General features: G+C 31.8%; 4 protein-coding genes across 4 annotated transcripts; 1 reads left to right on the plus strand and 3 right to left on the minus strand.

Moving 5' to 3' along the window:
* Window positions 448-1,192, minus strand: LOC109126931 (auxin-induced protein 15A-like). The gene has a single exon (XM_019230892.1). The coding sequence runs from the start codon at window positions 926-928 to the stop codon at window positions 644-646; it is 285 nt and encodes a 94-aa protein (XP_019086437.1). The 5' UTR covers window positions 929-1,192; the 3' UTR covers window positions 448-643.
* Window positions 4,453-5,029, minus strand: LOC104716654 (auxin-induced protein X15-like). Its single transcript, XM_010434074.2, has one exon. The coding sequence runs from the start codon at window positions 4,941-4,943 to the stop codon at window positions 4,626-4,628; it is 318 nt and encodes a 105-aa protein (XP_010432376.1). The 5' UTR covers window positions 4,944-5,029; the 3' UTR covers window positions 4,453-4,625.
* On the plus strand, window positions 7,074-7,942 carry LOC109126963 (auxin-responsive protein SAUR21-like). Its single transcript, XM_019230968.1, has one exon. It carries the CDS (start codon window positions 7,115-7,117, stop codon window positions 7,424-7,426), a length of 312 nt encoding a protein of 103 aa, XP_019086513.1. The 5' UTR covers window positions 7,074-7,114; the 3' UTR covers window positions 7,427-7,942.
* On the minus strand, window positions 8,365-9,004 carry LOC104719981 (auxin-induced protein 15A-like). Its single transcript, XM_010437959.2, has one exon. It carries the CDS (start codon window positions 8,889-8,891, stop codon window positions 8,577-8,579), a length of 315 nt encoding a protein of 104 aa, XP_010436261.1. The 5' UTR covers window positions 8,892-9,004; the 3' UTR covers window positions 8,365-8,576.

The raw sequence follows: 23,570 nt of genomic DNA on the forward strand, positions 1-23,570 counted from the left end.
TGATTTTTTTTTTTTTTTTTTTGCGTCAGAAATATTAAATAATCTGATATATAGCTCTGTCGAAACTTAAAATGAAATTGTTGTGGTCCAGTACAAAGGTTTCTATTGCATATGCTGCTCTGAGTAGTCCCTCGTATTCCCATAACTATCAATAATCTAATACTAATAGTATGATCAGGTCTATGTGTTAACTTCTATAATTAATTCGCAATGAGTAGCGTACGTAGTTAATTAGTTAAGACAATTTGAATTAGTCATAAGTCATAACAATTTGATGTAATTAAACTAGCGTACGTATTCAAATAGCCACGTAACGACTACAAAAAAATGTGAATGATCTTTTCATGACAGAGTGATTAGGTCAGGCTTATATGTAATTATTGATTCTTCGTACAATCATCAATCATCGTAATGAATATTTCGGATAAATTTATAATCTTCGAAAAAAAGAAAGTTTTTCTCATCAATGTTTTCTGGAAGTACATAAGAGTATATATAACCTGACTTGACTGGTTACACATTAACGTATTTACATGCTGATTCAATCTGTTCTCCTTTGTAGAAATAAACAAAGGGAACAACCAAAAAAGGAAAATTTCTATAAAAAGAATTTGGGCTATCGATCCCAAAAAAGAAAGATGTTTCAAGTTGAAACAATACAACCATGAGAATTCAAAAGACCAACAAAAGTTTCTTCTCTGCAAGGAATCGTTAATCCACCTATTGGATGATTGAAACCAAACTCTTCCTCCGCTCGACTAAGCAAACCTTGAAACGAAGGATGGTTCAAATACGAGATAGGAACCACGAACCTCTTCTTGTTGTCCATCTCTTCTCCGACGTAAACCGCAACATGTCCTTTTGGGACTCGATTTTGCTGTTTTTGGGACTGTTTAGAGTTGATAACACGCGACAATCTAATAGCCATCTCTGAAAGCAAGAGTTATATAGATCTACAGAGATACTCTGTTTTTTATGAAACGAGAGAAAGATATTGATGCTTTTCTGTGGAGTTTATGTTTCAGTTGTTGTTGTTGTTATATATAGAGTTTTTTATAGGTAAGGAACCAAATTTCGTAGTTATAATGTTTTAATGGTAAATACAGATTTTAATGGATTTAAATATTAAGAGTTTGCAGGGTTTCACATGGTATTCCTTTAAAAAACGAAAGAAAAAACTAGGGTTTACCTAGAAAAGGCATCAAGCTGATTCTGATTTCTGGATGACTTAAGAATGAATATAATCAGATAGTGGACCCACCGTTGTTGCAGGACTCACATGCACTCTCTGTCACTTATTAAAATCTCTGGCCATTACATGCAAACCAGTTTGGTCCTATTGGTTATGATGAATAGACAACAGAAACAAGTGTCCTTATTGATGAAAATAGACATTTTTTGACAAGTCTATTGTTGGCTCTTGAAAATGGTGGCTTTTTAGTCTATTTGTGTTGCCCTATAGCCCACTTAAGAGGACCCTTTTGTATCTTAAATTAATTTGACTTTATCAAACTTTGTATTATTAAATCTTTGTTACTAAGCTTGGAGTCATGAAAATGAGAAACATTGAACATGCATGGTTTCTTTGGGTTCTTATAATGTTGAATCAAGTTGAAGAGAGCATTTTTAGGTAGAAGTTTAATACTGTTATGAGTTTTTACTTTTTAGGCTCAACTCAACTCAACAAATCCACAGAAACTAATTTAAATTGTTATTATTGGCATGTATATATAAATTAGGGGCAATTACAGTTATTCCAAGAAATTGCAGTTATTGAAAAAATGGTCACGTGTTTCATTTCCAATATTATGATCACAATTATATCTTCCTAATAACGGAGAGTAACATGAGCCTTGACAATCTAATTATGCAATAATTTAGATATGATTTAATTCATTTATTATGACAAGTTTCTCTATATAATAAAATTCAGCAGTACTGTTTCAATCATTTTCAATAAATATTATATATTTATCTGAAGAAATATGTCTTCTTTTGATTTATTAACGGTTAGATCATAGTGTTATTCATCACTTACAACCCATTTTAGTTTCTTCAGAATGCATGTGATCCACCATTCCTTAAAATACTTTAAATCCCTTGAAGAAGTCTAATATATTTTATTTTTTCTTTTGAGATACTATATTTATAATGTAAGTCAGAGAGCTGGGTATTCAAAATACAAAACAAATAAANTGGCTCTTGAAAATGGTGGCTTTTTAGTCTATTTGTGTTGCCCTATAGCCCACTTAAGAGGACCCTTTTGTATCTTAAATTAATTTGACTTTATCAAACTTTGTATTATTAAATCTTTGTTACTAAGCTTGGAGTCATGAAAATGAGAAACATTGAACATGCATGGTTTCTTTGGGTTCTTATAATGTTGAATCAAGTTGAAGAGAGCATTTTTAGGTAGAAGTTTAATACTGTTATGAGTTTTTACTTTTTAGGCTCAACTCAACTCAACAAATCCACAGAAACTAATTTAAATTGTTATTATTGGCATGTATATATAAATTAGGGGCAATTACAGTTATTCCAAGAAATTGCAGTTATTGAAAAAATGGTCACGTGTTTCATTTCCAATATTATGATCACAATTATATCTTCCTAATAACGGAGAGTAACATGAGCCTTGACAATCTAATTATGCAATAATTTAGATATGATTTAATTCATTTATTATGACAAGTTTCTCTATATAATAAAATTCAGCAGTACTGTTTCAATCATTTTCAATAAATATTATATATTTATCTGAAGAAATATGTCTTCTTTTGATTTATTAACGGTTAGATCATAGTGTTATTCATCACTTACAACCCATTTTAGTTTCTTCAGAATGCATGTGATCCACCATTCCTTAAAATACTTTAAATCCCTTGAAGAAGTCTAATATATTTTATTTTTTCTTTTGAGATACTATATTTATAATGTAAGTCAGAGAGCTGGGTATTCAAAATACAAAACAAATAAAAAAATAAAACTCATAATAGAGATTCCATATTATGTGAAATTTTTATCTTTTTATTACAAAATGTTTTTCTACACGTACGGTACTATTATAGTAGAGATAGTATGACTTCTAACCGTGTTATACTTCACCATGTTTTATGCTAGTGTTTTTGCGTCATCGCTCGGATTGAAACCCATGGCTTATGTTAAAGAAGAACATGCAACATTTTTNTTCTTATAATGTTGAATCAAGTTGAAGAGAGCATTTTTAGGTAGAAGTTTAATACTGTTATGAGTTTTTACTTTTTAGGCTCAACTCAACTCAACAAATCCACAGAAACTAATTTAAATTGTTATTATTGGCATGTATATATAAATTAGGGGCAATTACAGTTATTCCAAGAAATTGCAGTTATTGAAAAAATGGTCACGTGTTTCATTTCCAATATTATGATCACAATTATATCTTCCTAATAACGGAGAGTAACATGAGCCTTGACAATCTAATTATGCAATAATTTAGATATGATTTAATTCATTTATTATGACAAGTTTCTCTATATAATAAAATTCAGCAGTACTGTTTCAATCATTTTCAATAAATATTATATATTTATCTGAAGAAATATGTCTTCTTTTGATTTATTAACGGTTAGATCATAGTGTTATTCATCACTTACAACCCATTTTAGTTTCTTCAGAATGCATGTGATCCACCATTCCTTAAAATACTTTAAATCCCTTGAAGAAGTCTAATATATTTTATTTTTTCTTTTGAGATACTATATTTATAATGTAAGTCAGAGAGCTGGGTATTCAAAATACAAAACAAATAAAAAAATAAAACTCATAATAGAGATTCCATATTATGTGAAATTTTTATCTTTTTATTACAAAATGTTTTTCTACACGTACGGTACTATTATAGTAGAGATAGTATGACTTCTAACCGTGTTATACTTCACCATGTTTTATGCTAGTGTTTTTGCGTCATCGCTCGGATTGAAACCCATGGCTTATGTTAAAGAAGAACATGCAACATTTTTGTAAAGCTCAATACTATTATTTTCAGATTTCCAAACTTTTACTTTGTATAACTTTTCAAAAGTAAGTATTTGGTCAGAAAACAATATCTTTCGTGTACATTGTCTTCTATAATTCGAGAATTATTAACAAAATCTCAAACTGATATTTGGGGCATGCGAAGTTTTCTGTATTTTTCCATTTAAGGAAGAGCCAAACTTTGGTCTCTCAATTCAAGATGAATCTTTCAACCACAAAATATCATATATTGGTTTTTTTTTTGCCAAACAGAGCAATATATTTATAGTGAATTCAATTTGGATAAAATTGATCAGTCAGTCATTTTTTTTTTTTTTTTTTGAAAACCTAGTCAGTCATTTTCTAACATATTGAAGTTGAACTATCCGCATTAATAGTTTAATTATTTACCGCCGTTTTTACTGTAAAAGATTTAAATCTTGAGCATTTAATTAATGGTTTGAATATTAGTTCAACTTCTCAAATCTTATTTTAAAGTACAACTTAAGCTTTGAACAAGTACTGTCATCATATACACACATAAGTAATTCTCCTCTTAATTAAAAGAGGAAACAAAAACAGCTTTCACTAAAGCCCTTAAGACTACTAGATATCAACGAATGCGTTCTTCAATGCAGCTGATGAGAAGTAATGAGATGAAGAAACGACTCTTCTCGACAAGGTATGGTCAAGCCACCCATCGAGTGATGATATCCGCACTCTTCCTCAGCGCGATTAAGGAATTCTCTGAACATAGGATGGTTCAAGTATGTTATCGGAACCACAAACCTCTTTTTCTCCATTTGTTCTCCAACGTAAACCGCTACGTGACCTTTCGGAACAAGCCGTGAAGTTGTTGTTGATGATTGTGATCCGTTTTTGTTCCTCATAGATTGTGATTTGAATATTTGCTTTGCATTTGGAAGCATCGACCGCATTAAACCCATCTTCTTCTTTGTTTTTGCAACTTATAAAATTGAGGAAGTAATTTTTTTTTTTTTTATTGAATCAAATGACTTGATAGACAACGCAGGGGAAGAAGTTTCTATTTATAGTAGTAGTAAACTTAAAAGTATGTAACTTCAAGATAAGGAAAAAGACTTAAATGCTAAAAAAAACAGTAAGATGCGATATTTTGATTACATAAAACCCCCTCCCCAAAAGTTGTGGGCTGTTGGGCCCTCCGTCATCCATCTGGCTCACATGGCTTAGCTCATCTCTATATAAATTATAAAACGTATAAATTAAAATAAAATGCACATAACATACGTTCCTATATGATTGCAATTGCAAATATAAAAAGTTGGGTACGTATGTGTATTTAATTAGAGCCTCGAAATGGTGAATAATGTGTGACCTGGATCAGACTAATAAGTGGGTCCAGTTCTTGAGCCATTTTTAGCGATGGAGATTGTTTGTTATATTTGGAAGTTCAAAGTCTTTAAAGTATATTTTTCCTTCGCTCTCAAACTAGGGGCCGTACTGCTGGGACGAAAGATGAGTATCGAGATGGTTTTCTATATATGTTTTGAAATAGTAAATTTCTTACAAGTATTATATTTACTATTTGATATATTTTTCTTTTTTTTTTAAATTGCAGCTTTTTGATCAACCATTGGATAAGATCTGACTTGTACAACTTTGCATGTGATTATATGAGGATGATTGTGATTGTGGCTACACTGAAAATTTGAAGATGCAACATATTACTGTTCAGTGATCGTTATAGATCGAAAACAAAATCCTCATAGATCTGTTGCTATTTGCTACATATGGCCTACGTACTACCTTTTTTCTCTTATCTTATATGATTGTTGTAGGTATATTATATGTTCTTCGCATTTAGACCTAAAATAGTTATTTAGTGTTTGTATCCTTTATATCTTTTATATGTTAGAGAAGAGTTGCACAGAAGAATTGAAAAAATCTGTCTCAGTTTTATGTTTCCATTATATTTTAGATCTTTAATTAACTTTATATATATACCAAAGTTTATTGGACCAAGTACGTAGTATGTAATATACGGGGAGCTCAATTATTGGAGGTGGGACACTTTAGCTTGCCAATAGATTTTCGTGACTCCTAAGTTCTCTGTCGAGCTCATAGTGGTATAATTTGACTCCTAAGTTCTATGTCGAACTCCTTCGTCTTAACGTTTTTTTGCAGACGCTTCATGTGCTCCATTTAACATATGTTTTTAGTTTATTAGACCTACAAACTGCGAGTCTGCGACTTAAAATTCCTAAACTCATATAGTTTACACAAAATAGTTAATAGATTTTCTATTTAGGCGGTTAACCCCACGATCATGGCGATCAGTTCCTCACTAGCTACTCCGGAGGTAAAACGGAGGGTTCTCAAACCTGATGAGGGTTCCTCGTATAGTTAAATGTGTGTGTGTGTGTGTGTGTGTGTGTTTGAAGTAGTTAAATGTGTTCTTCACATGCAATCTGTTGTATAATATTTGTTACTCTTTGTCTTACATTCTTGTGAGAAAGGAAGTTCACTTTCTAGTAAGTTGTGAGTGTCGGCGGCGAATACAAGATTCTCAGCAGATGTCTATTTAAAATTTAAAATTTAGATATGTATATATACACCCACTTACATCTTAATTGGTTGATTCTAATTTTAAGGAATTATATATATGAGGATATTAAAAAAAATTGGTATTTTCTCAAATATTTATGAGTTTAATCTTAAATATAGGTGCCTTTTTGCCCCAAAATAAATAAATTATAATAGGTACCTCCCTTTTTTTTTGGGTGTACAGCCTTACATTATTTGCAAATCAAAAGTTGACAAAAAAAACATTGAGAAAATGTGAAAGATAATCATTAAAAGCATTAATTAAGAGACAAAGATAATAAATTCATTTAAAATTAGAGAAAAAATACATATCATATCATAATGTATATATTTCTGGATACTTACAGATCTATTATTTATTTCAATTACTATTTTTATATATTACAAAATCCTTTAATAATTATAACAATGAAATTACTACTCCTAAAGCAACAAACCTTCATCCCTATAAAGTAGACGTAGCAACAAAACCTATACACAGGGAGCATCTTCGTTCAAGCTATAACAAAGTTAGTTCATTTGAAAGATAGATATGATTCGGTTCAAGGATATAGCTTTTCAAGTCAAGAGAATAGCCGCTAAAAGAGTATCGCGTTTAAGACACATAATCAACGTACGCAAGGGTCACTTTACGGTATACGTTGGAGAAGACGAGGAAGAGACGAAGAGATTTGTGGTTCCAATATCTTACTTAAAACATCCTTTGTTCCAAGCTTTGTTGCGTCAAGCCGAAGATGAATTCGGCACAGATCATAAGAGTAAATCCCTCACGATCCCTTGTCCTCACCATGTCTTTGTTGACGTCACTTCTCGTCTGAATCGTTTTAAACTTGTTAGTACCTAAAGTAATAAGTTGGCCTAAGGTATTAGTATATATTTGGTTGGTTTGATGATCCGTTTAAAACTTGTTAGTACCTAAAGTAATAAGTTGGCCTAAGGTATTAGTATATATTTGGTTGGCCAATTTGATGATCCTTTTCGTAAGGGGTTTATATGTTACTGCGAGGGCTTAAGCAACAGTCAAATCAAAACCAAAATGTAATGAAAGAAAGAGTTGCATACTTGGCCTTGAAGTTTCTCTTTAGCAGAGAGATGTCTGAGGCATATTATAATATATATGGATAATTCTTACTATGCAGTCTATGCTAATGAGATTTCACATCCAAAGGCTATAATAAATAGCTGTGAATGTTAGATCTATCTCGTACGTTTATTAACTTATATGTGAGTTTCTGGACTGTTCTATATGCATGGGATGTCTCTGTCTTTAAGAGATGAATTTCGTCGTACATTCTATGATCAGTGGAAATATTAGAGACAATTTTGTAATAATGAAAACATTTGAAGAAAATAAAAACCATAGCACGAGCTACATATGGCAAGACAATCTCTACATATCCAATTAAATTAGTGTGTTCCCATTACAAACAAAAGTCTATAGTCTTTCATAATTTATATTTTTACCCCAATACTTTGAAGTTGTTATTCTATTTTTTTCTTTTGGTTTCAAAACTTGCTATTCTTTTGGAGGAGTTTCAAAAATTGCATGTTATCCGTCATACAAATGGAATATTATTGTATACGTGTATCTAACTATCTACAATAGTTTTGTTGTTATACAATTACAAATACATGTTAGAAATAAATATTACACTATGATATATGAAGTTCTTTCTTATATGAATCATTCCCATAAAAATGACATGTAGAACAAAAGTAAGCAAAGATATACTTATATATACAATAGAAAAGTAAATAAATCGACAGAAAAAGAATCTTAGATTAAGTTTTCAGAAAGTGAATTATTTACAAAAGGAATGGTTAAAAGAACTCACAAGATCATTTTAGATCAAAATTTGAAAGAGACTCGCGTAGTATCTCTCAGTCTCGAGTTATTATTTCTCCCCTTAAATACACACAAAAAACACATATATATCTTTGTATAAAGAAACTTCTTAATTAATGAATGTTGTGATGATCAATGAGATCCCTTATCATGAACCACTTAGAATAGAAGCTAGAGCAGTGAAGTAATCTTCAGTGCAAGGTATGGTGAGACCTCCCATGGGATGGTCGAACCCGAACTCTTCTTCCGCAAGGTTCAGCAAACCTTGGAACAATGGGTGGTTTAAATACGATATAGGTATCACAAATCTCTTCCTTTGATATGTCTCCCCCACATAGACGGCCACATGACCCTTTGGCACATTATTAGTACCCGACGTAGCTAAGAGGCTAGCGATTCTCGCCGATAAGCTTCTTTGAAGCTTTTGCTTTGCTTGAGACAGTCCGACCAATTGGATACCCATCTTTGAGGATCAATTAATGCACGTAACTAAAAAGGAAGATTTTGAAGAACTTTCAAAGGTGATCAGTACTTGACCAAGAGTGTTTGAATGTCTTGGGCTTCTGTTGAAATATGTTTTAGTTTTGTAAGCAAGTATCGCTAAGTTTGCTAAAGTATATATAGGGAATTAAAAGAAATTGTGACCGCAAGTTGTTAATGAGAGTGTAATAGTTTGAGGAACATATCAGGTGGAGCTAATGGATGAAGTTCACATGTTTATGCCTTGTCCTTTTAGAAACCACTTTGTTTTTCTTTCATTTTCGTAAAACATGTTTATAAGACCCTACCATTTCCTAATATGAATTATAAGACCCTACCATTCTCTTATATGAATAGAACCAAAATAAGATAGTGTACGTGAAAACATGTTAACAAAATCAAGTTGTAACTTGTAAGAAATTAATTATTACTTTCGATAAAGACTTTATACGTTCCTTCTATATGTTAAAATGTGTTTCGGAAATTGGATATATACAAATCCTTTGTTAGATACAAGGCCTGCGTGATTTGACGTATACCATATTAAGCAAACTTTTTCATACGATCGATCATAGCAGTATAGCACTATACTATCAAATAGGCCACATGCAATAGTAGAGAATGACTCATACCGGTAACATTAATTGGACTACCTATCGCTTCTCTATACAAGATTGAATTCAAACAACTAAGCAGATTATTATATTAACTTTATTTGGTTCCACATAAAGACTGTCCTTAAAATATACACATAAGAGATTAAGAATATGAGAGAGCGGGAACCATTTGGCTACTTGTCTAGATCGATCTACCACAAGTTTCGGGCATTTTTAGATTTTGAGTATTAAATGTTTCCCATCTAAAACAGAGAGACAAACAAAAAAAACCATGGTCGCAAAGGTAATATCCAGGTAACAGTATCCGATCCTATTCAAGGCATTTAATCCGATTTTAAATATTACAGACTACCTGATTTAAATAATGTTCTGAATTAAAAGTTCCTTAATTTGTAAATCTGCATGTCGTACGTATATTTTTATAAATGTACCATTACTGAAATCTATCGCAAAATTCGTAATATGTGATACAACCTTTACGGTGTGATATTTTAATCGATACTTTTCAGCCTTGGAAAAAATTAAATTATTCGGGAACAAAAGCATCTGCATTTGTTGCAACCACTGTAGATAATGCTGTGCATATATATACAGATGAACTGAACATACCCATACGAAGCAATAACGAAAAAGCTAAATGAACAAAATCCAAATTCTTTCAGACAAATGCAACTGATAGTTCTTTGTTTAGTTGTTTCTCATTATCAGCATAAAGACTGTCCCTCTATATATATATGATCTACCACCTCATATGTCATGCTTTCTCTTAAAAGTGGCTACTCGAAATAAAATTACTAATTTTATATATAATTCCATACGAATAAAATAAAAAAACGTTATTATATATTGTGTCTAATAGAATTTTCTGTTGCTTTCGATTCAGCCGAAACATAGATCACAATATCGAACTTTGTACAATTTTTCGGTGTCAAGAACTCTATTAATCTTTCTTTTAAAACAAAACTTGAAATTTTTTCTATTTATTTTTTAAACAAAATTATTTTCAATACACTAAACATATGAATTTAACTATTCATATATACGAGCAAGTCGGACGTCTACATAATACATACACGACATGTGACTATAGATGCATCTCCAACTTGCTAGTGTGCATCAAAACTTTCAATAATATAGCTCATAATAAAATTTAAATTTTCTCCAAATATTAGGAAATTTACACATAATAGTTTCGAGTAAAATAGGAAACTTGAAATGTCCACTTATTTCTGTATATTCTATATATCCTCGTGACCTCTTGACCCTATTGACATAATAGAGGTCAAAAAGGCAACAAAAATAATTGTAATCCGAAGCTTTATTAATTAGGTGGATTTGAATATGTTAGCTAGTGTTTGGCAGCTACGTTCAACACGAGGGCTTCATCATCAACTCACTGACTCTCTTCGTTTGACTGAAAAAAAGCTAAATATTATTGGAAGATCTTGTGACGGTCCATTCGTGGATATCCATGTTTCTGCAATTTCATTTTCGTGGCTTTACATCTATCATCTTCCCTTTTTCGGATAATAGCTTCTCATATGAAATAATTAGAGAGCATGTGATGTGACCCACTAAATTATAGAGGGGCGTTTGATATATGACAACTTCTCGAATATAAATTATGAGATTGATCCTGCTATCAAAAAAAAAAAAATATAGATTTATTTTATTTTTGTTGAAAATAATGATTTTGATAATGCTAGTACTGAACTTTAACCGCCCTTTTATCCGTATAACTACGTACTTTGTAAATATACTTTTACTGTTTTACATATATTATGTGAACTCGGATGAACTATAAATTAATTCGTAAACCGCAAACAAGAAGAAAGCGAATCGAGACGAAAATACGAAATTATGAATAAATTAATGCAATTTCATTTTTACATATTGATAATAAAAATGATAAAATGACCATTGGAAAAGATATTTAAATGATCTATCAGAATTATGTATAAATATCATTTCATGTTTGAGATACATATCGAAGTTCAAGCATCGCGGACATATGCTTTGATTCCTGGCCCAAACGATGCGAAAGAATGACCTAAACATCTCTATCTGGTCTTGAATGGATCTATATTTAACTTCGGCCCGGACGTTTAATCATGGCCCAAAAATTTAGCATATTGGACATGAAGTAGTAACCTGGAAAGCGTAATTCTTTCCCATATACACTCAGAATGTTACATGTTGAACTTTAATTTGTCAAAATGTAGTTGTAACTTGTAATGGTGAGGTGTTCTGTAGTCATCAAAATTGGGGAAAAAAAAACATCTATTCAAATAATCAATTTTCAAAGTTTCCGTTGATATTTTTCAATCTTATTAATTCGACTAGACAACATTAAACAAAAAAACATCACATCATAAAAATAGAGAAGCAACCACATATTTTGGACGACGTACACCTTCGAAGTACCAACCTAGCTGGATATATAGACACTGATGACGCTTATGGATGGGTCCTGAATTAGCTGTTCTAATTCATTTCAATCCAATTCAATAAATGCTTTTTGAGTGGTTGACTTTTTGACGCAGCAGTATTCACAATGTTACTACCATGGTCATCGTGACAGGAATATGTGATAAACCGAGCGAGGCACAGTGGAATCGGGTAAGCGTGAAGAAATATATATCTGCTCTTTCCCTTTAAAAAATCAAGATTTCAACTGATTTCATTTATGGTTTTTAAAGGCATTAATCGCACACATTATATATGGTTTCTAATGACAAAAAGTTATCGTTATCTACGAAAGAAAGAAAAGGGGTGCATGAAGGGGGTAACATGGCGTTCATATGCTCACACTGACCTAATGTCACGATCCAACAACATCACCAACGAAGAAAGACAACATTCACTGTGGAAAATAAATCCATTCAATTGATTTGATTTACTAGCCAATAGAAATTTTAGAAAACATACACAAAAATATAATAATTAGTAATAAATAAATTAATAAAACAGTATGGTCCCATATGCTCATGGTCATCTTCTTTCAATCACGTATTCTCACGATCCATCCTGTGTCACAGAACATGCAAAGCAACACCTAACAAATAAAATGCATGACTACGTACCTCTACGTCTATTTATTTTTCCTTTTTTTCTCCTTACTATCCATTTTCCTCCCATCCTTTGAATATGTGCTTATTATTTGTGATATATTTGCTGTGGTTTAAATCGCTATTTAACTTATCCCTTTTGGTCAAACAACATAAGACCTACACCCAAGTCCCCAACCATCGGTAGAAGTTTGTTTTTAAAAGTAAAATAGTGAAATGCAAGATTGACGATTGATATCATATGTTAGATATTTCGGTACAAATATTTTAATTGAACCCTTCGGTCTTAATAATAATTTGGGACTATAATGTACTGGTTTTTTTTGTTAGATTTACTCACTTAGCAGTACTGCTGAATCCACATAGCAACTGTAGGTCTTAGAATAAATATGGCACGGCGGACAGGTTACAACATAAAGTAAATTTCTGAAGAAATGAGAAGAAACTCAAAACCACACGCCATATTTGGTCATTCGTGACATTTCTTGTCATTCAACGTTCAAGTATCTTCATTTTTCTCATTACTAAAAAAAAAAAAAAGNTTTTTAGATTTTGAGTATTAAATGTTTCCCATCTAAAACAGAGAGACAAACAAAAAAAACCATGGTCGCAAAGGTAATATCCAGGTAACAGTATCCGATCCTATTCAAGGCATTTAATCCGATTTTAAATATTACAGACTACCTGATTTAAATAATGTTCTGAATTAAAAGTTCCTTAATTTGTAAATCTGCATGTCGTACGTATATTTTTATAAATGTACCATTACTGAAATCTATCGCAAAATTCGTAATATGTGATACAACCTTTACGGTGTGATATTTTAATCGATACTTTTCAGCCTTGGAAAAAATTAAATTATTCGGGAACAAAAGCATCTGCATTTGTTGCAACCACTGTAGATAATGCTGTGCATATATATACAGATGAACTGAACATACCCATACGAAGCAATAACGAAAAAGCTAAATGAACAAAATCCAAATTCTTTCAGACAAATGCAACTGATAGTTCTTTGTTTAGTTGTTTCTCATTATCAGCATAAAGACTGTCCCTCTATATATATATGATCTACCACCTCATATGTCATGCTTTCTCTTAAAAGTGGCTACTCGAAATAAAATTACTAATTTTATATATAATTCCATACGAATAAAATAAAAAAACGTTATTATATATTGTGTCTAATAGAATTTTCTGTTGCTTTCGATTCAGCCGAAACATAGATCACAATATCGAACTTTGTACAATTTTTCGGTGTCAAGAACTCTATTAATCTTTCTTTTAAAACAAAACTTGAAATTTTTTCTATTTATTTTTTAAACAAAATTATTTTCAATACACTAAACATATGAATTTAACTATTCATATATACGAGCAAGTCGGACGTCTACATAATACATACACGACATGTGACTATAGATGCATCTCCAACTTGCTAGTGTGCATCAAAACTTTCAATAATATAGCTCATAATAAAATTTAAATTTTCTCCAAATATTAGGAAATTTACACATAATAGTTTCGAGTAAAATAGGAAACTTGAAATGTCCACTTATTTCTGTATATTCTATATATCCTCGTGACCTCTTGACCCTATTGACATAATAGAGGTCAAAAAGGCAAAAAAATAATTGTGCTCCGAAGCTTTATTAATTAGGTGGATTTGAATATGTTAGCTAGTGTTTGGCAGCTACGTTCAACACGAGGGCTTCATCATCAACTCACTGACTCTCTTCGTTTGACTGAAAAAAAGCTAAATATTATTGGAAGATCTTGTGACGGTCCATTCGTGGATATCCATGTTTCTGCAATTTCATTTTCGTGGCTTTACATCTATCATCTTCCCTTTTTCGGATAATAGCTTCTCATATGAAATAATTAGAGAGCATGTGATGTGACCCACTAAATTATAGAGGGGCGTTTGATATATGACAACTTCTCGAATATAAATTATGAGATTGATCCTGCTATCAAAAAAAAAAAAATATAGATTTATTTTATTTTTGTTGAAAATAATGATTTTGATAATGCTAGTACTGAACTTTAACCGCCCTTTTATCCGTATAACTACGTACTTTGTAAATATACTTTTACTGTTTTACATATATTATGTGAACTCGGATGAACTATAAATTAATTCGTAAACCGCAAACAAGAAGAAAGCGAATCGAGACGAAAATACGAAATTATGAATAAATTAATGCAATTTCATTTTTACATATTGATAATAAAAATGATAAAATGACCATTGGAAAAGATATTTAAATGATCTATCAGAATTATGTATAAATATCATTTCATGTTTGAGATACATATCGAAGTTCAAGCATCGCGGACATATGCTTTGATTCCTGGCCCAAACGATGCGAAAGAATGACCTAAACATCTCTATCTGGTCTTGAATGGATCTATATTTAACTTCGGCCCGGACGTTTAATCATGGCCCAAAAATTTAGCATATTGGACATGAAGTAGTAACCTGGAAAGCGTAATTCTTTCCCATATACACTCAGAATGTTACATGTTGAACTTTAATTTGTCAAAATGTAGTTGTAACTTGTAATGGTGAGGTGTTCTGTAGTCATCAAAATTGGGGAAAAAAAAACATCTATTCAAATAATCAATTTTCAAAGTTTCCGTTGATATTTTTCAATCTTATTAATTCGACTAGACAACATTAAACAAAAAAACATCACATCATAAATATAGAGAAGCAACCACATATTTTGGACGACGTACACCTTCGAAGTACCAACCTAGCTGGATATATAGACACTGATGACGCTTATGGATGGGTCCTGAATTAGCTGTTCTAATTCATTTCAATCCAATTCAATAAATGCTTTTTGAGTGGTTGACTTTTTGACGCAGCAGTATTCACAATGTTACTACCATGGTCATCGTGACAGGAATATGTGATAAACCGAGCGAGGCACAGTGGAATCGGGTAAGCGTGAAGAAATATATATCTGCTCTTTCCCTTTAAAAAATCAAGATTTCAACTGATTTCATTTATGGTTTTTAAAGGCATTAATCGCACACATTATATATGGTTTCTAATGACAAAAAGTTATCGTTATCTACGAAAGAAAGAAAAGGGGTGCATGAAGGGGGTAACATGGCGTTCATATGCTCACACTGACCTAATGTCACGATCCAACAACATCACCAACGAAGAAAGACAACATTCACTGTGGAAAATAAATCCATTCAATTGATTTGATTTACTAGCCAATAGAAATTTTAGAAAACATACACAAAAATATAATAATTAGTAATAAATAAATTAATAAAACAGTATGGTCCCATATGCTCATGGTCATCTTCTTTCAATCACGTATTCTCACGATCCATCCTGTGTCACAGAACATGCAAAGCAACACCTAACAAATAAAATGCATGACTACGTACCTCTACGTCTATTTATTTTTCCTTTTTTTCTCCTTACTATCCATTTTCCTCCCATCCTTTGAATATGTGCTTATTATTTGTGATATATTTGCTGTGGTTTAAATCGCTATTTAACTTATCCCTTTTGGTCAAACAACATAAGACCTACACCCAAGTCCCCAACCATCGGTAGAAGTTTGTTTTTAAAAGTAAAATAGTGAAATGCAAGATTGACGATTGATATCATATGTTAGATATTTCGGTACAAATATTTTAATTGAACCCTTCGGTCTTAATAATAATTTGGGACTATAATGTACTGGTTTTTTTTGTTAGATTTACTCACTTAGCAGTACTGCTGAATCCACATAGCAACTGTAGGTCTTAGAATAAATATGGCACGGCGGACAGGTTACAACATAAAGTAAATTTCTGAAGAAATGAGAAGAAACTCAAAACCACACGCCATATTTGGTCATTCGTGACATTTCTTGTCATTCAACGTTCAAGTATCTTCATTTTTCTCATTACTAAAAAAAAAAAAAAGAAATCTTCATTTTATGGACAACCGGCATTCCGGGTCAGTGCCACATGCAAAGTCGTGTTTATGTAACAAAATTTGAGGCAATGGCGTCAAACCCCCTCTTATATTGTTAAATTTTCGGGCCTCAGTTCAAAGACAAACATTTAGTAAGTATAACGGTCAATATTTCTGTTTTATTTTTATAATGAATTAAATTAGAATTGTAATTAACTTGATGATAAAATTATATTTTAAAATGAAAATAAATCACTATTTCCGTCTTCGACCCCAAAACTCAAGGCCAACCCTGGCCACATGCCGTGGTAGTTTTAACTGAAGCATGTTAANGCATCTGCATTTGTTGCAACCACTGTAGATAATGCTGTGCATATATATACAGATGAACTGAACATACCCATACGAAGCAATAACGAAAAAGCTAAATGAACAAAATCCAAATTCTTTCAGACAAATGCAACTGATAGTTCTTTGTTTAGTTGTTTCTCATTATCAGCATAAAGACTGTCCCTCTATATATATATGATCTACCACCTCATATGTCATGCTTTCTCTTAAAAGTGGCTACTCGAAATAAAATTACTAATTTTATATATAATTCCATACGAATAAAATAAAAAAACGTTATTATATATTGTGTCTAATAGAATTTTCTGTTGCTTTCGATTCAGCCGAAACATAGATCACAATATCGAACTTTGTACAATTTTTCGGTGTCAAGAACTCTATTAATCTTTCTTTTAAAACAAAACTTGAAATTTTTTCTATTTATTTTTTAAACAAAATTATTTTCAATACACTAAACATATGAATTTAACTATTCATATATACGAGCAAGTCGGACGTCTACATAATACATACACGACATGTGACTATAGATGCATCTCCAACTTGCTAGTGTGCATCAAAACTTTCAATAATATAGCTCATAATAAAATTTAAATTTTCTCCAAATATTAGGAAATTTACACATAATAGTTTCGAGTAAAATAGGAAACTTGAAATGTCCACTTATTTCTGTATATTCTATATATCCTCGTGACCTCTTGACCCTATTGACATAATAGAGGTCAAAAAGGCAAAAAAATAATTGTGCTCCGAAGCTTTATTAATTAGGTGGATTTGAATATGTTAGCTAGTGTTTGGCAGCTACGTTCAACACGAGGGCTTCATCATCAACTCACTGACTCTCTTCGTTTGACTGAAAAAAAGCTAAATATTATTGGAAGATCTTGTGACGGTCCATTCGTGGATATCCATGTTTCTGCAATTTCATTTTCGTGGCTTTACATCTATCATCTTCCCTTTTTCGGATAATAGCTTCTCATATGAAATAATTAGAGAGCATGTGATGTGACCCACTAAATTATAGAGGGGCGTTTGATATATGACAACTTCTCGAATATAAATTATGAGATTGATCCTGCTATCAAAAAAAAAAAAATATAGATTTATTTTATTTTTGTTGAAAATAATGATTTTGATAATGCTAGTACTGAACTTTAACCGCCCTTTTATCCGTATAACTACGTACTTTGTAAATATACTTTTACTGTTTTACATATATTATGTGAACTCGGATGAACTATAAATTAATTCGTAAACCGCAAACAAGAAGAAAGCGAATCGAGACGAAAATACGAAATTATGAATAAATTAATGCAATTTCATTTTTACATATTGATAATAAAAATGATAAAATGACCATTGGAAAAGATATTTAAATGATCTATCAGAATTATGTATAAATATCATTTCATGTTTGAGATACATATCGAAGTTCAAGCATCGCGGACATATGCTTTGATTCCTGGCCCAAACGATGCGAAAGAATGACCTAAACATCTCTATCTGGTCTTGAATGGATCTATATTTAACTTCGGCCCGGACGTTTAATCATGGCCCAAAAATTTAGCATATTGGACATGAAGTAGTAACCTGGAAAGCGTAATTCTTTCCCATATACACTCAGAATGTTACATGTTGAACTTTAATTTGTCAAAATGTAGTTGTAACTTGTAATGGTGAGGTGTTCTGTAGTCATCAAAATTGGGGAAAAAAAAACATCTATTCAAATAATCAATTTTCAAAGTTTCCGTTGATATTTTTCAATCTTATTAATTCGACTAGACAACATTAAACAAAAAAACATCACATCATAAATATAGAGAAGCAACCACATATTTTGGACGACGTACACCTTCGAAGTACCAACCTAGCTGGATATATAGACACTGATGACGCTTATGGATGGGTCCTGAATTAGCTGTTCTAATTCATTTCAATCCAATTCAATAAATGCTTTTTGAGTGGTTGACTTTTTGACGCAGCAGTATTCACAATGTTACTACCATGGTCATCGTGACAGGAATATGTGATAAACCGAGCGAGGCACAGTGGAATCGGGTAAGCGTGAAGAAATATATATCTGCTCTTTCCCTTTAAAAAATCAAGATTTCAACTGATTTCATTTATGGTTTTTAAAGGCATTAATCGCACACATTATATATGGTTTCTAATGACAAAAAGTTATCGTTATCTACGAAAGAAAGAAAAGGGGTGCATGAAGGGGGTAACATGGCGTTCATATGCTCACACTGACCTAATGTCACGATCCAACAACATCACCAACGAAGAAAGACAACATTCACTGTGGAAAATAAATCCATTCAATTGATTTGATTTACTAGCCAATAGAAATTTTAGAAAACATACACAAAAATATAATAATTAGTAATAAATAAATTAATAAAACAGTATGGTCCCATATGCTCATGGTCATCTTCTTTCAATCACGTATTCTCACGATCCATCCTGTGTCACAGAACATGCAAAGCAACACCTAACAAATAAAATGCATGACTACGTACCTCTACGTCTATTTATTTTTCCTTTTTTTCTCCTTACTATCCATTTTCCTCCCATCCTTTGAATATGTGCTTATTATTTGTGATATATTTGCTGTGGTTTAAATCGCTATTTAACTTATCCCTTTTGGTCAAACAACATAAGACCTACACCCAAGTCCCCAACCATCGGTAGAAGTTTGTTTTTAAAAGTAAAATAGTGAAATGCAAGATTGACGATTGATATCATATGTTAGATATTTCGGTACAAATATTTTAATTGAACCCTTCGGTCTTAATAATAATTTGGGACTATAATGTACTGGTTTTTTTTGTTAGATTTACTCACTTAGCAGTACTGCTGAATCCACATAGCAACTGTAGGTCTTAGAATAAATATGGCACGGCGGACAGGTTACAACATAAAGTAAATTTCTGAAGAAATGAGAAGAAACTCAAAACCACACGCCATATTTGGTCATTCGTGACATTTCTTGTCATTCAACGTTCAAGTATCTTCATTTTTCTCATTACTAAAAAAAAAAAAAAGAAATCTTCATTTTATGGACAACCGGCATTCCGGGTCAGTGCCACATGCAAAGTCGTGTTTATGTAACAAAATTTGAGGCAATGGCGTCAAACCCCCTCTTATATTGTTAAATTTTCGGGCCTCAGTTCAAAGACAAACATTTAGTAAGTATAACGGTCAATATTTCTGTTTTATTTTTATAATGAATTAAATTAGAATTGTAATTAACTTGATGATAAAATTATATTTTAAAATGAAAATAAATCACTATTTCCGTCTTCGACCCCAAAACTCAAGGCCAACCCTGGCCACATGCCGTGGTAGTTTTAACTGAAGCATGTTAAACAGAATCTATAAGACAAAATGACAACACCTAAAAAGACAAAACAGTAAAAACATCTATAGGAATACACATATGCTGCTACCATAAGAGATAAGTCATGATGTTTCCCTTGGACCACCTTTGCAACTTTCTTACCTTTTTTAATCTCGTATATCTCTTTATACATATAATACCACCACCTAAGATAAGGTTGGGAGATGATGTATTACGTAAATGTATACCCCTAAATCTAATGTACAATTGGGAAATTGGTTTGGGGGATCGTTACGTTCCTAGCTATGTTTTCAGAGATTTAAAGTAAGAAAACAAATCAATTACAAACAAAGTAAATAATGCAGAATATGTCATTAAATTTTGGAAGAAAAAAAACAGAAATCTGTTAGTGTAAGATTTATGACCATCTACGTTACTAACTTACGGTGATGGTGGACATTCTGTAATCGCTTATCCTAATAAATTGTTAAAAAACCGGTACTATCATTACTCGTTAATTACGATAAGACTGGATACATCATACATTATACCATATGAAAGAATACGAGAATCAACCTAGTAGTAGTAATCCAGTGTTTTATGAAAATATAAGTTTATTTACATCATTAGTTTTATACTATTAACCATACATAAATTTTAATTAAAAAAGGTACGATATTTTAATACGTTTAATTATCAAAAAAGAATGGTTCAAATATTTTAATATACAAGTCGATTAGGACAAGGATGATTAGGACTTAAGAAACATAGGTGGCTCCCTAACGCATGGGCCGTAGTTCCCAAGACCATTGCATATGGGATTGTTTAAGACAAAACCATGTTTGCTTTAAATAATTAATTCAATTTTAGATTGTGACTATATTTTCTTTTCTTTTTGTCAAACGATTATGACTATCTAACTTTCGAAGTTTTGTGACTAAACCAATCCCATCGTCTATGGAAAATATATTTTGTGAAATTCGTCTTCACATAATACCTTACTCGTGTTCAAGATGATAATTCGATTATTTATCTGCCTAAGAACATCAACNTCCTCGTGACCTCTTGACCCTATTGACATAATAGAGGTCAAAAAGGCAAAAAAATAATTGTGCTCCGAAGCTTTATTAATTAGGTGGATTTGAATATGTTAGCTAGTGTTTGGCAGCTACGTTCAACACGAGGGCTTCATCATCAACTCACTGACTCTCTTCGTTTGACTGAAAAAAAGCTAAATATTATTGGAAGATCTTGTGACGGTCCATTCGTGGATATCCATGTTTCTGCAATTTCATTTTCGTGGCTTTACATCTATCATCTTCCCTTTTTCGGATAATAGCTTCTCATATGAAATAATTAGAGAGCATGTGATGTGACCCACTAAATTATAGAGGGGCGTTTGATATATGACAACTTCTCGAATATAAATTATGAGATTGATCCTGCTATCAAAAAAAAAAAAATATAGATTTATTTTATTTTTGTTGAAAATAATGATTTTGATAATGCTAGTACTGAACTTTAACCGCCCTTTTATCCGTATAACTACGTACTTTGTAAATATACTTTTACTGTTTTACATATATTATGTGAACTCGGATGAACTATAAATTAATTCGTAAACCGCAAACAAGAAGAAAGCGAATCGAGACGAAAATACGAAATTATGAATAAATTAATGCAATTTCATTTTTACATATTGATAATAAAAATGATAAAATGACCATTGGAAAAGATATTTAAATGATCTATCAGAATTATGTATAAATATCATTTCATGTTTGAGATACATATCGAAGTTCAAGCATCGCGGACATATGCTTTGATTCCTGGCCCAAACGATGCGAAAGAATGACCTAAACATCTCTATCTGGTCTTGAATGGATCTATATTTAACTTCGGCCCGGACGTTTAATCATGGCCCAAAAATTTAGCATATTGGACATGAAGTAGTAACCTGGAAAGCGTAATTCTTTCCCATATACACTCAGAATGTTACATGTTGAACTTTAATTTGTCAAAATGTAGTTGTAACTTGTAATGGTGAGGTGTTCTGTAGTCATCAAAATTGGGGAAAAAAAAACATCTATTCAAATAATCAATTTTCAAAGTTTCCGTTGATATTTTTCAATCTTATTAATTCGACTAGACAACATTAAACAAAAAAACATCACATCATAAATATAGAGAAGCAACCACATATTTTGGACGACGTACACCTTCGAAGTACCAACCTAGCTGGATATATAGACACTGATGACGCTTATGGATGGGTCCTGAATTAGCTGTTCTAATTCATTTCAATCCAATTCAATAAATGCTTTTTGAGTGGTTGACTTTTTGACGCAGCAGTATTCACAATGTTACTACCATGGTCATCGTGACAGGAATATGTGATAAACCGAGCGAGGCACAGTGGAATCGGGTAAGCGTGAAGAAATATATATCTGCTCTTTCCCTTTAAAAAATCAAGATTTCAACTGATTTCATTTATGGTTTTTAAAGGCATTAATCGCACACATTATATATGGTTTCTAATGACAAAAAGTTATCGTTATCTACGAAAGAAAGAAAAGGGGTGCATGAAGGGGGTAACATGGCGTTCATATGCTCACACTGACCTAATGTCACGATCCAACAACATCACCAACGAAGAAAGACAACATTCACTGTGGAAAATAAATCCATTCAATTGATTTGATTTACTAGCCAATAGAAATTTTAGAAAACATACACAAAAATATAATAATTAGTAATAAATAAATTAATAAAACAGTATGGTCCCATATGCTCATGGTCATCTTCTTTCAATCACGTATTCTCACGATCCATCCTGTGTCACAGAACATGCAAAGCAACACCTAACAAATAAAATGCATGACTACGTACCTCTACGTCTATTTATTTTTCCTTTTTTTCTCCTTACTATCCATTTTCCTCCCATCCTTTGAATATGTGCTTATTATTTGTGATATATTTGCTGTGGTTTAAATCGCTATTTAACTTATCCCTTTTGGTCAAACAACATAAGACCTACACCCAAGTCCCCAACCATCGGTAGAAGTTTGTTTTTAAAAGTAAAATAGTGAAATGCAAGATTGACGATTGATATCATATGTTAGATATTTCGGTACAAATATTTTAATTGAACCCTTCGGTCTTAATAATAATTTGGGACTATAATGTACTGGTTTTTTTTGTTAGATTTACTCACTTAGCAGTACTGCTGAATCCACATAGCAACTGTAGGTCTTAGAATAAATATGGCACGGCGGACAGGTTACAACATAAAGTAAATTTCTGAAGAAATGAGAAGAAACTCAAAACCACACGCCATATTTGGTCATTCGTG

The sequence above is a fragment of the Camelina sativa genome, chromosome 10 (assembly GCF_000633955.1).
Source record: "Camelina sativa cultivar DH55 chromosome 10, Cs, whole genome shotgun sequence".
NCBI classification, from domain to species: domain Eukaryota; kingdom Viridiplantae; phylum Streptophyta; class Magnoliopsida; order Brassicales; family Brassicaceae; genus Camelina; species Camelina sativa.